At 36.8% G+C, this 14,788-nt stretch overlaps 1 protein-coding gene across 2 annotated transcripts; it reads left to right on the top strand.

The window, feature by feature from the left end:
• The first annotated feature begins 1,430 nt into the window (after positions 1 to 1,430).
• sparc (secreted protein, acidic, cysteine-rich (osteonectin)) lies at positions 1,431 to 11,353 on the top strand. Of its 2 annotated transcripts, none has more exons than XM_079891956.1 (10): positions 1,431 to 1,568; positions 6,473 to 6,542; positions 6,755 to 6,781; positions 7,235 to 7,322; positions 8,172 to 8,293; positions 8,519 to 8,639; positions 9,176 to 9,309; positions 10,503 to 10,651; positions 11,047 to 11,195; positions 11,283 to 11,353. In XM_079891956.1, exons 2-10 carry the CDS (start codon positions 6,486 to 6,488, stop codon positions 11,309 to 11,311), a joined length of 876 nt encoding a protein of 291 aa, XP_079748082.1. In that variant the 5' UTR covers positions 1,431 to 1,568; positions 6,473 to 6,485; the 3' UTR covers positions 11,312 to 11,353. The 2 variants fall into 2 exon arrangements, with proteins under 2 accessions (XP_079748082.1, XP_079748083.1); XM_079891957.1 differs by having other exon boundaries at positions 1,468 to 1,568; positions 6,452 to 6,542.
• The last annotated feature ends 3,435 nt before the right edge of the window (positions 11,354 to 14,788 follow it).

Raw genomic sequence — 14,788 nt, 5'->3', positions numbered from 1 at the left:
GGTGATCTGCGCACCATTATCTGATCATAAATGCTTTTAGGATCATTAGTAGGAGTGAATTACATAATGGGATGTGTCTGTAAAAATCACTTCTGAGAGAAGTTTCTATAGACCAGGTGTCTCTGGGTGGATGAAGCATTATACATAAGAATCTTACATCAAATATTGTGTCAAAGAATCAACAGATTAAAAAAATGATTAATTAATTTTATCTTTCCATCACATAAAACAAGTAAAATGTTCTATAGGGCTATGTACAGTATACTGGGTCATTTTATGTTGTTGATTGAAATTATATTGGTTCATTATATATAGGTATTTTATATGTTATGTTTTTTTTTTTTTATGCATGTATTTTATTATGGAAATTTACATGGGTGGTCCAAAGTTTGTAAGATAATATGATTTTTTCATGTTTTTGAAAGAAGTCTCTTATGCTCAACAAGGCTGCATTTAAATTTGATCAAAAATACAGTAAAAATGTAAAAAATATGAAAATTGAAAATAACTTTTTTCTATTTTAATATATTTTTTAATGTAATTTATTCCTGTGATGCAAAGCTGAATTTTTAGCATCATTACTCCAGTCTTCAGTGTCACATGATCCTTCAGAAAACATACTAATAATAGAATGGGGGGTATATTTTTAGTTTTAACAAAAGAATAAAGGGTACATCCAAGCAGACAATCCAAAAGAGTTTGCACTGTTATTCAGTTTCTGTTGCTCATTCTCGGCACAAGTCTTTCTTTGCTTCAACATTGACCTGCATGATCTGACATCAAGCTTAATTAAACTATTCTTAGCTGGAAGTTATCAGACACACATTATGAGCTGGCTTGTTATGTTGGTCTGTGTTCCCTAAAACTGGCAGTTAAGTTTACTAAAAATGTTCTTTAAAAAAAAAAAGTTACAGACTGTAATGCATACCTGTCCGTTTTCTAAAACTATTGAGCCAAGTAAGTTACATTTTATTTCAATGGTCCACTTTAGACACTCTACTATAACTGTACAACTACATGTCATCTAAATCTCATTATAATATTAGTGGACTGTAGTACTAGATTGTTAGGTTAGGGGTTCGGGTCAGTAGAGTAAGTCGACATGTACTTGCAAAGTCACTTAGTTAGAATGTCTAAAGTTAAGCATCAAAATATAGTGTTAGCAGATATTAAGCAGACAGTCTACTAATACTCTAAAGACTAATAGTTGACATGAAGTTGCAAAGTCACCTATTAGTAGAATGTCTAAAGTGGACCATCAAAATAAAGTATTTAACACTAATGATAAAGTTAATGGTCACATACCTACAGTAAAGTTCAAACATGAACTTTACTGTTTTTAAAGTTCAAACATGAACTTAGTTAAAAGCATACATTGAGTATAAAGATCCACGTGAGTTGGATACAGAGAGTTAACTGTGGGACGTCCCACCCTAACTGAGTGAAAGGGGTTGACCGGACCTGCCCACAGCAAATGTCTTCTGTGTGAACTTGTATTGCTGTTAGATAGTTTCAGACCCTTCCAGCAGCTGACTTCTCCTCAGGCTTCTCTGTTAGACGGACAGAAGGTAAGAGCATTCATTTGGGTCCTCTTCCATTCTTATGTCCTGCATAAAGAAAACATACAGTCTATGGTCAAGTGTTGATTTATTAATACTTTCAAAACCATTGCCAAAACAACTCTTAATAATACTAGCTTGGTTTTTGTTTTTGTCTTACTTGCATGCTAAAAGAATGTGAGGGTTTTAAACATTACTTTCCCATGTCTGAAAGCACAGATTTACTGACCTCTCTGTAAACCTTCCACTGGAAACAGGTGTCTGTTGTTTTATTTAAACTTTGAGTTGCTTATTTATTAATTATGAAATCTTTGTAAAATTAAAATGAGCAGATTATTTACCAAGCTAAAATTCTTACTGTGCTGTTTACTCAAAGTGTGAGCCTAAAACGTGCACATATTGAGGTATTGTGTGCCACATATGCAGCAGGAGGGGTGAAGACAGAGTCAGGGATGGAGGGGGAGGGGAGAGAGATTCCGCCCAATAGACCCCTCCCCTTACAATTACTCCCATCAAAAGGAATGCGTGTTTCCATGGTGATTTTTCACCAGCTGTTTGAGACCATGTCAAACGAGGCAGATGTCGCTGCTGTAGAAAAACAAGAATCGTGTGAAGACAAACTGTCAGTCTACAGCTGCCGGAGGGGCCGAGTTTTCCTTAAAAAAGTTTGAAAACGGTTTTTTTCAAGCATTATTTATTTATTTATTTTTTCATAAAAATGTGCATATCAATTGATTATGGTAAAGATTCCAAAAGTGGATTTTTGCAGCGATGCCATTTTTGGTTCCCCAAAGAACCTTTAGGTAAACAGTTCTTAAATGAACCTTCTATGCAATTAAAAGGTTCCATGGATGATAAAGGCTCTTCATGGAACCATAGATGCCAATAAAGAACCTTTATTTTTAAGAGTGTATTTTGCAAGATTTCACGAGAAATGTGTGGTATGGCATGAATAATATTCCCCCTGTGGTGCAGCAAAGATTTTCATGAGAGATTGGTGGAAAAAAATATGTGCCTTTGGGTGAAACAGAAAAGGTTAAATGTGTTTTTTTTTTTTTTTTTCTATCAATTTTGCATGCAGGGGGTTTGTGAAGAAAGAAACCCCTCCCAAAAAAACAGATATGTTTGTCTTATGGCTTATATTTACAAATGCATAAGATTTACTGTAGGCTAAAACACACACACACACACACACACACACACACAAAAAGTTGCTGCCTTCTTACAATCACCTTGGATGTTTATTTCAACTTAAATTACATTAAACTTAAATAAATTGAGTTGGATCTTATACCTATTTAAAAAATCTGAAATTGCTTAACTTATTTTGATGAGTTAAAGCAATGTAATGTTGTCATGTCTTATTGATCATATAATGTTTGTTGGTGAATCCCCCCCAAAAAATGAAGACTTATGCTTTCTAAAATGAAAATAAAATAAAGTTGTAGAAATTGAAAAGGGCAACAAATCAGGTTAAGAATGAGGATTAGCACAAATCAGGTTTTGACCGCATTTTTAACCCGATGGTTCGTGGCTTGCGATCATCTTGAGGATCAGATAGGAATATAAATGAATAAGTCATATTTCATGGCCACAGATAAGGTCTTTTCAAGGTGATATGCTTTAATTTAGAGTGAAATTCATTTCCTTTCCCACAGACAGTTGCTCTGTTCTTTGCACTGGATAAAGGAGACCGCTAGGCAGTAATAACAGTGCGGTTTAACTTACAAACAGCAGTGGGGGATGGGCTGATGACTTAAAAAGGTCAGGTGATTGTTAACTCAGGTTACACGGATCTGATTTGCTCAGTCACTCTCTTTTAACTGTCTTTTGTCTAACTCAGAGCTCCCTGTACTCCTTTTCAGCAGAGGATGAAATTTCCTCTTCCCCCACCTTGTTTTTCTGCACAAGGTTTAGCTTTGTAGGAGCTATTCGTCGGCACAGAAATCAAGATAAGGTTACAAAGAGATGAGTTTTCATTTCCCGAGAAACAAAACCCCAGGAGTAAAACAAACGTGTTGATTTGGTGCCGTAGCACATTTCAAAGTTAGCATGTCAACGCTGATTTGTTTGAAACCCCACTTTTTGTCACATTAAATCTTTTTTTTTTTTTTTATGTGACTGGCAGGTTCAGTTTGTTTCAAGGGAGCTTTCAGTAAGGAGTCTGTTTTTCTGCTTAGCGCTAAACGCCGCACAGATGCAAGCAAGTAATTGTGCCGTAATGGACAGGTGGCTTGTGCAGAGGTTTACTGTTCATGCCAAGTGACTTCCTGCTCTATAAATCAAGCATGCCCACCATGCCAAACTCTATCCCAGTGCTGGGCATTGATGATGATATTTGTGTTTAATATTCTAAAACTACCTTGGATGATATTAGTGTAAGCATAACAAACATATTTTCTCAGATATTGTTTAGTATTTAAATTTGCCAGAGATGCGTTGGCAGCAAATCAAATATAGTGGATACAGTTTTGCAGCTTATTTGTTTATCTAGAGATTGAACCACCTGTTTTTCCGCTTCGGAGAGGAAGAGAACTCCGTCTGCGGAGCTTCTGGAAAATGACTCTTTGGGGGAAAAAAAACGCAGAGTACTGAGCCGCTGTTTTCCTCACGGTTTACACCCAACAACCTGCTGCTTACCTTACTTAACTCTAACTTAAATATTGGGTAAAAATGGCATCCTTTATACCGCTGACTTTCCTTCACTTCAGGCATGTTTGATTTTCAATGCGACCTTCCAAACAAAATAAGTTGTTTTGCTCTAAAGTGACTCCACTAGAGTAGTGGACTTTTACTTCAGCCAAAAAAGTGAATTACATAAATGTGCCAAGTCGTCTCCTGAAAGGAACAGAGCAGACATCCAAATTAAATACAGGACATGATGTCGGGTCATTTCCTTCGTCCTATGACTCACACGACCTGTTAAAATAGAAAGTTTTTGTTGACGGGAAGCGAAAAGATTCCTCGTCTGCCATGTTTCAAGACGTCAGTATTTGAGGAGGGTGACAGAGTCTCTGTAGTTTTCCATGTCTAAGTCTATTAGAGATGTGGGGTGTCTGACCTTGATTCGAGCAACCACCTTCTTTTCCTTTGCCAAAGAAAACAGGGCCATTGAAAGGTTCACAAAACTCCTTACACGGCTTTCATGTGCTGAAATCAAGAGATCATGCGTCATGCACTCAACTACAAGAGTTCTTGGGTGAACTGACCAACAATATTACTCAAAAATCAAATCTAATGGAGGATCCATGGATTTCCATGACATATCCGAAGGCTATTTGAAATCTAAAACCACATTTTGTTATGAAATATTTGACAACACAACCAACTGGTCAATCAGGGTCAGAATAAGCCTCCAAGGATTTAAAGTTGTGATAATCAGAAGTTGTGATAATCTTCTCTTCCCTATTGTGGCGTATATCTGAGTGAAACGGCTTGTCAAACAAGAACATATAGGGTCTTGAATTTGCCAATGGAAATTGATCGGATGTTTGTGGTTTGCTACCCATGTGATTGACAAGTTGCCCCGCCCTCGTGCCAATAAACACGAGAAGAGAAGACGCTGCAAGACGGAGGGGAAGTTATTTTGTTTAAAAATTATGAAGGCACATGAATGAAAAAAATAAATGATGTGCACAGATAAAAAATTGTAATAAATACTGCAATATTCCATAAAAACAAGAATTTTCAATATTGACTTCATCGTGACTTTTAGTTGAAAGTACGCATTAAGCACGCATATGACATTTTGATTAAAAATAAGGGCTCAAAAGTAAAAATAATGAAACATGCACGTATGAATCTTTCACAATGAGATCAATAAGATGCAATTAGAAAATAGAACTTCATGCCGATTTTAACTAACCTCATGCAGTTTTTCATGAATAAACTAGGAATTTGTCAACCTTGAGCAACAAGCCAAGGAGATTCTCAGCAGTTGCTGGGCAAATTATTCTCAGGTCAGTGCTTTCAAGAAGACTCCTTAATTCCCACAAGAATTTTATAACTCGGCCAATTACTGCACAGATTGTATGCACTAATCCCACCCATTATCCACTCATGCACAAACAGGCCCACCACAGCTTGAGGGGTGAGGAATTAGCTTTGTAAGTCAAAAACCAAGTATGTCGGGACACATTTTCATCATGCTCGTTGGCTGATGGATCCTCCCTCAATAACCAATAACTTTAATAATCAAACACAGTCAACGTCAGCATCAAGCCTTTCATGTTCAGAAATGGCAGGGTATCTTTTGTTTCGCAGCTAGTTTCATTACTGCGTCTGTGTTTTTATAGAAAAACAATAGTGTCTGGCTTTGATCTGTGATCTTAAGTGCACCAAAAATGCCGTTGGTAGAATCTCCCCAGTGATGGTCTACCGATGTCTGCTTTGAACTTTCCAGCCATAAACAAAGTATATCTCTATTGATTCAGAGAGACAAGGGGAAAGCAAGAGAGATCTTTGGTACAAAGAAAATGGACGTGAGAGTGAGTGCTTTCAGACAAACAGCCTCTATCTTCCTGCAGGAAAGTGTCGTTTCTCAAGGAGAACATATCGCATCAGTCCGTCTTCCAGGGGCTCTTTGAGCGAGAGGAAAGCGGTCGAGCTAGCAGAACAAATACAGACAGAGCTCTTATCTCAATCAGCTTCTGTGTCTGGAGAGACTGACTTCTGTAGGCTACTTATCCGTCGTCGAGCATACAGAGCAGGTCTGGTGGCCCGAACGCGTGTGGTTCAGCATCTGAGGTGTATTGATCTCGTGTTACGGGTGGATTTATATAAAAGGAATATATAGGGCCAACTGGAATGTTACTGTGTGATTTTGTTGTCTCATACTCCTACAAAACATGCATAATACTAACATGATAATGTGATGCTCTGTAAATACTCAGGTTTTGGGTGTTTTTGCTTAGGCTGAAACTCAAGATGAGGGTTTGGATCTTCTTCCTGTTCTGCCTCGCTGGCAAGACTCTGGCTGCTCCAGTAAGTAAATCTGAAAGAGATACATTAAATAAATATATTATTTATATTGACTATTATATTATAGAAACTGATTTTATAATAAGTAAATGAAATAATATAAAACAAGCTTCGTTTTAAAAACCAAAGAGCATTTTTTTAATGTCCGTTGCTCCTTCAATAATGTTGCTTTGTGACTAAACTTTGACTAAACTCCATACAAATTTACTTTACAGACCGAAGAGGAGCCAGTTGTTGAAGAGGTATGTTATATTTATTTAAACTGACATTTAAATCTTTTAAAAAATCTCAAAAAATGTTTAATAAGGCCAAACTGCATTTTTAAGAAGCCTTGTCAAGCCAGTCATTGGCCAAAAATAGACACCTCAACCCCATTATGGGACCAGATGTGTTTATATATGCACATGTTCAACTTCCTGTTAAAATTCCCCGGGGGGACTGAAATCCATAAAAGTTTGAAAATATATCTAAAATGGACTAATTACAATTCATTGCTTCACCACATGTGCACACAGATGCCAGTTGTGTTGGACACAAAAGCAAAACTCTTGTTGTGGCTGTGCAGTAATGTGGGTCATTCGCTCCCAGTGCAGTTTTACATATTTTCCTCACATAAAAGAGGAAAGCTGTGTTTAAAACTGGGCTTGGTTCTACAGGCCATACCCATAATACTTCTTTTCTGTCTGATAATTCAGGAGCTGGAAGTGGGAGCTAACCCAGTCCAGGTGGAGACCGGAGAATTTGATGAGGCCATTGAAGTTGAGGAGGATGTTATTGCAGAGAGTGAGTTTGATGTCTTTTCCACACCACCACCACCAAAGTTTTGTACAGTACAGAGATGTTTCTGCTGTTTGCATCATGTCTTCTGTCCCTGCATATGAGTGAAGTTGTGATAACGTGTGTAGATGTACATAAGACCATGGGTAATAACAGGCTGCAGATAAGTCAGATGTAGACAGCTATAATTATGTTTTCAGACAGACTAAGTTACAGGACAAAGTTGATGCCAGTGCCAGTCATCTAGCCACATGGTGTTTTTGCCAACCACAAAATATTTAGAAAGGGGAAAGAAATGTAAATCCATTGGAGAAGATTTTTTTTTTGAATATATGCCCTTTATATTAAAAATGACAAAACATTATAGGGTTAGTTCATCCAAAAAGTTAATATTCTGTCATTAATTACTCATGTTGTTCTAAACCCGTAAGACTTTCATTCGTCTTCGGAACACAAATGAAGATCTTTTTAATGAAATCTGAGGACTTTCTGTCCCTCCATTAACAGCCTACGCAACTACCACTTTCAAGCCCCAGAAAGGTAAAGACATCATTAAAGTAATCCATCCAACTCCAGTGCCTCAGTTTTCTGAAGTTCTGAATAAAGTGGTAAATTATATTTCAAAAATTCACAAACAAAGCCCTCGCGTCGCTTCATAAAACTGAGGTTAAACCACAGGAGACACATGGACTACTTAAATGATGTCTTTACTACATTTCAGGGGCTTGAAAGTGGTAGTTGCGTAGGCTGTTAATGGAGGAACAGAAAGTTCTCAGATTTCAAAAATATCTTCATTTTTGGTCCGAAGATAAATGAATGTAAAATAAATGAATCATCAATGATTTTTCCTTACAGACCCCTGCCTAAACCATCACTGCAAGAAAGGCAAGGTGTGCGAGGTTGATGACAGCAACCAGCCCATGTGTGTGTGCCAGGACCCCTTGACCTGCCCCGCCCCAGTTGGAGATTTCGAGCATGTGCGTGTCTTTAGTCATTTCCTTCATTTCACATCTGTCTCAAGTCTCCACACGTGCAGTGACAGCAATGCCTAGAAACACATGTACACCATTTTAGCAGTTTGATTGAAATGCTAGTTTATGTATTTAGGCATGTCAGTAAACATTAGTAGGATACCTTGGGGAAATCCAAACCTGTCAAGTTGACAACCGTGGCATTTATGATTGCTCATATTTCTGTCACAGGTCTGTGGCACTGACAACAAGACCTACGAGTCCTCCTGCCACTTCTTTGCCACCAAATGCGCACTGGAGGGCACAAAGAAGGGCCACAAGCTGCACCTGGACTACATCGGACCCTGCAAATGTGAGCGCACAACTGTGAAGGAAAACAAGGCACAAACATTCAAACAGACTCTGAGTGTAAAATTTAGACCACTCACAAACTCAGCCATGAAAGCAAGTGGAAGTGAGTGCTTTGAAGTGATTGATGGCTTGTAGCTTTGAGGCGTCCCTGTTGCCCCCTCCAAACACTGAGTACAGGGCAAGCCTGAGCTTGCCAGTGCTGCTCCACAAAGCAGGACGAATCCCCCTAAATCTGCCTCATCCACTGTCGTTGTACGCCTGATGGGATGAGTCGGGACTGAAGGGCTCAGATGGAGCTCCCGCTGTGGTCTAGTCTCATTGCTAAGCAGGGTGTCTCAGTAAGAGACTCAGAAAAAGTGTTTTTGGCATTAACGAATTAGATCCTAACATCTTTAACATTAATATTAGCCAGAGGGCTGTAATTTGCCTCCTTTTAGACTATCATGCTGCATTATGTGCTAAGAGGTGTGTTAGCATGCTGTTTGTGTTTATTATTTATTACAAATCGATTGTTTTAATGTTTGGATTTCCCCTCAGTCATCGCCCCCTGCATGGACAACGAGCTGAGCGAGTTCCCCCTGCGCATGAGGGACTGGCTGAAGAACGTGCTGGTGACCCTGTACGAGCGCGATGAGGACAATAACCTGCTCACCGAGAAGCAGAAACTCAGAGTCAGTTCAACTGTTTGCCTTTAAAATACTGTTTAACCAGCTTAGATTTCCATTATCCTCTACATAGCAATGTAAAAAGAATTTTAACAAAAGATTAGACCAGTAATGAAATAGTGCACAAACATTCATTTTGGCCTCAAACAGACCATTTCATATCAAATTTCCATCCATTTGAACATAAACTAATGTGATGCAGATCATTGATAAAAAAACAGGTAAGAATTATGTAATATTAATAAATTGAATGTGTTTTAAATACGCAATAACCAGGTTTATATGTTTCTCATCAATAAATCCAATTATTTTTCAATCTCTTTAACCAACTTAATATTGCTTGTTCCACAGCTAGCCATATTTTAACCATGTTCATTTTAATTGAATAAATGTAGTTAATTGAATAAAGGATTTTTGCGGATACTAAGCTATTTGATACTAAAAACATGAGGTCACACTTTAGTTTAGGGTCCATTTCTCTCTATTAACTAACTATTAACTATGACTTTTGCCTCAATAAACTCCTAATTATTACTGCTTATTATACCATGATCTGGGTGAATACTTGATTCTGATTGGCTGCAGGGTGTCCATTAAAAAGTGATAGAGGACACCTAGTAAATAAACCATCAGGCGTAACCAGGGAAACCAAGTTATTGTTTGTAAAAACTTTAGATTTCGATTGTAAAACTAATTAAAATATAAACTGTTTAAAAAAATGTTATTTGGCAAGTGACCATGGTATAAGCGGGTTAATGCCCTTCGAGGTGTCCATTGTCAGGTATTAATGGACGGTTCACGCCTCGCCGTCATTCATTAATACCTGACAATGGACACCTCGTCGGGCATTAACCCGTTGTTAATGTTGTTGTTAAGTTTAGGTATTGGGTAGGATTAAGGGATGTAGAATATGGTCATGCAGAATAAGGCATTAATGTAAAATCAAATATGCAAATAGATGAAAAAAAATCTTACCGGTTTCTATCCGTTTCATTTATGTGCGACTGCAAATATGCATCCCGTTAGGTTTATTAGTTTATGTTAAAACTGTATCATCCAAATGGATAGAAATTTTGCATACAATTCAAATGCATGAATCTTAAATGTAAGCCTAAAGATTTTTTGAGTGCATCATTTAACAATAGTCAAAGCCAGTTGGCGAAACTACTGAAATGCCAAACCTTATGCTGTGTTTTTAGGTGAAGAAGATTTATGAGAATGAGAAGAGGCTGCAGGCCGGTGAGCATTCTCTGGACCTTCTGGCCCTGGACTTTGAGAAGAACTACAACATGTACATCTTCCCCGTTCACTGGCAGTTTGGCCAGCTTGACCAGCACCCTATTGACGGGTATGTTTAACTCATTTTCACAGCCATTCCAGCTAGACCCAAACCTAACATACTTCAGAGAAAATGACTCTAAAAAATAAATATTTTATAATAACTATTACCTTGATGGTTCAGCTAAGTGTTTTGGTAGCAGAAGCTAACAGTAGCCTTCAATAGCCAAAAAAAATTAAATATATATATATATTGTTTCAACTTAAAACTTTTAAGTTTAGTCAACTTGAAATGTGAAATTCGACTAAGTGACAACTTGGATATTTGAGTTGACAAAACGTAAAAAAAATTATCCAGAACAAACGCTTACTTTTTAAGTTGAAACAACAATTGTTTTTACTGTGTAATATATCAGTAAATTTTTTTATTAATCTAAAAGCACGTGTTATTTTGTGCTATATAAGGTTCCTGTCCCACACCGAGCTGTCCCCTCTGCGTGCTCCTCTCGTCCCAATGGAGCACTGCACCACCAGCTTCTTTGAGCAGTGCGATGCTGACAAAGACAAGTACATCGCTCTAGAGGAGTGGGCCAACTGCTTTGGAATCAAAGAGCGTGAGTTTTTGACCATGCAATTCATACTGTATTTCTTTAATGTTCAGTTCATTTTATTTGCTAACTTTGGCTGTTTTCTGCTTTCAGAGGACGTCGACACTGATCTTGTCATCTGAGCACGTCTCCCATTGACGCTTCCTAGATACTATTGGGGCGAGGTGCTAACCCTTAAGTTAAAATCAAATTAAAGGTGCTAATTGCGATTTCTAACAACCTGCATATACCACTAAACATTCATAATGTTTAAAAGAAAGTGCACAATCCACATGGTAACTATCACAATAAGTGATTGAACACTGCCCATTTTTTTAAAGTTAGTTGAAGTTGGTAAGACAATGTTGGACAGGCTGTATTAAAGAGAGAGTTAAATATGATGAACTATGTATGTTGCAAAAACACTTTTTTTTTCGCTTTGGAAATGGATCCACAAATGTTTTTTGTTTTTTTAACTCAGAATCAGGGCTTGAATTGTAAGTTTGGAGTTTGGATGGTGGAAATGTACAAATCAAAATAAAGTTTCCAAATAAATGTTATTTCTGCTTGCTTTATAAACTTTTAGTTTAATTTGTTGCACTCTTTGCGGTGGTGGATTATTTGTTTTGATTTCTTTATTAAATCTGAAAACGTCTTTTAATTTGAGCCCTGAATATCTACAGGCGGATGTTTTTATTTGCATATTGTTTCCTGTCAGACATCAGGGCCAAATGTTGAGTGTTTTAAAAGTTGAATAATAAAAGGAAATATTAATTGAATTCAAGAGGACAGAATCTCGCCGGATGAGATATTTTTTTTCTCCCTCTAGCATGTTCACATACATTTGCAGTATTTGCCACAATGTGAGCACTATGAATCTCTTTACAGAAATAAAAGCTACTGAAATTTTCAAACCCAATCTTTGCATGCATTTATCCATTTGTCTTGATCTGTTTCCCCCAGGTTCATAACTGCATAACCCATTTATACTTTAATGTTTGCTATGGAAAGAATGAAAAACTTTGACAAACATGATGTTTACAGATCATTTGTTTCATTCCACTATACCCAAGATTGAAGTAAATATGATTATGACTCCATAATCACTGTAAATGTGCAAAGAAAACAATGGTGCATGGTCAGCGGGATCTCTGTATACTGTGGGGCTAAAAATCTGGAACACATATGTTAGTAGTTTCCTCGAGGGTGGAGTGGATGTTTACGTAATTTCCTTTATGCCTTTGCATTTTAAAATATATATTTTAGGAGCCTGTATTTACAGGATTATTTTTAAGCCTCCGAGGCGATGTGGCTACCTCAGTGTTTAACTGGTTGCACTGGACAGTTAAATGCTGAAAAACATCCACAAATCAAACTTTAACAGCCCTCTCAACAAGCACGTATTATTTTATAATAATTTAGGCTAAGAAGATATCAGAGGACTCATGTGGAGAGAATTTTCTTAAACATCTTGGATTATTCCAGAAGGCAATTCTTATAGTTTGTTTTTGCTTAAAGTCGTAATCTGTAGTTTTTCCACACTATTTAAACATAAGGTATGTTCATATTTCGAAACAACCAATAATTAAGGCTCTATAGTTCAAACTCAAACAGAACCATGTTTCAAGCATGTTGCATATATTGCACAAGCAGTGGGAAAAAGAGTTGATGGTCTCAGTGGGGATCAAGCAGAGCTAGAGAGAAAGAGCTGGATTTACCCAGTCACCAGGCTCACCCTTCCAGCCAGACACTCACGTCAGGAATCTCAAACAATGGCAGAGCTCCAGCCAGAACACTGTGCTGCTCAGTCCAGCCCACTTCTGCACCGGGGAGGGGTGAAACACTCTTCTCCACTCCTTCTTAACCCTAAAAACAGAATGCTGCAGATCACAACATGACTAACACAAGCCTTAAAGTCCCAACATGAATCACTAGACACAAATAGCATACACACTGCCTTTCAAAAGGTTTAGATCGGTATGATTTGTAAAGGTGTTTTTTTTTTTTTTTTTTTTTTTTTTTGTGCTATTTTGAAGTGTATTCAAATAGAAAACAATTATTTTAAATTGTAATAATATTTCACAACAGTACTGTTTTTGCTGTATTGTGGATCATATAAATGCAGCTTTGGTGAGCAGAAGAGACTTCTTGTAAAAACATTTAAAAAAAAATCGTACAGATCTAAAACTTTTAAACGGTACACTATCACTCTCTGTTTTATGTTTTAGTGATAATTTTAGTGTTTGCATAAAAATAAAAAACAGACAGACAGACAGACAAACAATAAAAATACAGAATTCTGACAGCTAATGCCAAAGACCATGAATAAGGGATAATCCACGGCTAGCTGTGCATTAAATGAGCAATATCACACGTGTAGCCGTGCGATATCACACCACAAGATGAGGCGTGTTACACCTAGGAACTTTCTCTTGCCATTTAGTGTCACTGTCAGGAATTATTTTTAGCGGAAGCATATAATGAATTTACTTCAAAGTAGCCTACCATATTAACATATAGGCCTACATTTTTTATTTTAATATTGCATTGTGTGGTAACGGTCTTTTTTTTATTTTTTTATTTTTTTAAAAGTAATAAGGTACTTGAGACGTGCTGTATTGTGAATATTCACAATACAACACGGCCTCTCGTACCTTATTGCTTACATTTCAGCATGGCTGTGATTCGGCCGTAGGCAATGATATAGAGCCACGAGTGTGATATTGCTTGTATGGGCCATTCTACAGAATTGGTGCAAACTGCTGTCCCTCATCCAAAAAACACATTTGAAAAGCATTTAATTATTAAAATCTTAGATGTTTACTAAGATCCTTCAATTATCTATTGAAACCCACAATAATATTTAAGATATCAGTAAGCTTTATATATATAAAATCATAATTTATGGGCTACTTTCAATTAGGAGGTGGCTGTCCCAAACCCTAACCCCTAAATTTCAACTTGTGAAAATGATATTGAATAATTTTTTGCAAATTTTTCCATTCTTGTTTTAAAAAAAAAATATATATATTTTTTTTTTTTAAATGAAGTTAAAAAAATATTTATTTTATATTTTATTTTTAAATCATGAAACTTTATCTAAAAAAACATGTCCCGCATTTTCATGTCACTACCAAAACAGTGAATGTTGTAGTCCATTGGCTGAGACTGATTTTAACCACACTCCTACATTTTTGATCAGGAAATATTCCTGTGTCCCTCTCTCTCATGTGCTATATGGTGAGTAGATTGATCCCATCATTTTGAGGTAAATGTGTTCTAAAGTCTAAAAATCTGTGTGTAACTTTAAGGAATGTCACTACCAAACTCATTTTTTCTGCTATTGAGAAATTTTTTTGGGATGTTATTCCATAAAATTTAGTTGTTATATGTGTTCAACTGTTCTGACCAGTGATGGCTAACCATGTGCTGATTAGCATCTTCGAGCTAGGCTCAAAAGTTATCTAAAATTGTCACTACCAAAACAGTCACAACCGAAACATTTTCTTGAAGTTTCGGTTGTGACATTGTTTTGGTAGTGACAAAAGGGAACACATAATCCTTTATTTGGAGGAATAAACTACATTTTAGTACAGTTATGCAAATAATTACTACTGTAG

This window comes from Squalius cephalus (assembly GCF_949319135.1).
Source record: "Squalius cephalus genome assembly, chromosome: 14".
NCBI lineage: Eukaryota > Metazoa > Chordata > Actinopteri > Cypriniformes > Leuciscidae > Squalius > Squalius cephalus.
The sequence above is the reverse complement of the archived record's forward strand: the minus strand, read 5'-3'. Positions and strand labels throughout refer to the sequence as shown.

Coding starts and splice junctions, on each gene's coding strand:
- sparc (XM_079891956.1), top strand. CDS start 6,486: ATGAGGGTTTGGATCTTCTTCCTGTTCTGCCTCGCTGGCAAGACTCTG. Junction 6,782..7,234: donor AGGAGCCAGTTGTTGAAGAG/GTATGTTATATT, acceptor CTGATAATTCAG/GAGCTGGAAGTGGGAGCTAA. Junction 7,323..8,171: donor GGAGGATGTTATTGCAGAGA/GTGAGTTTGATG, acceptor TTTTCCTTACAG/ACCCCTGCCTAAACCATCAC.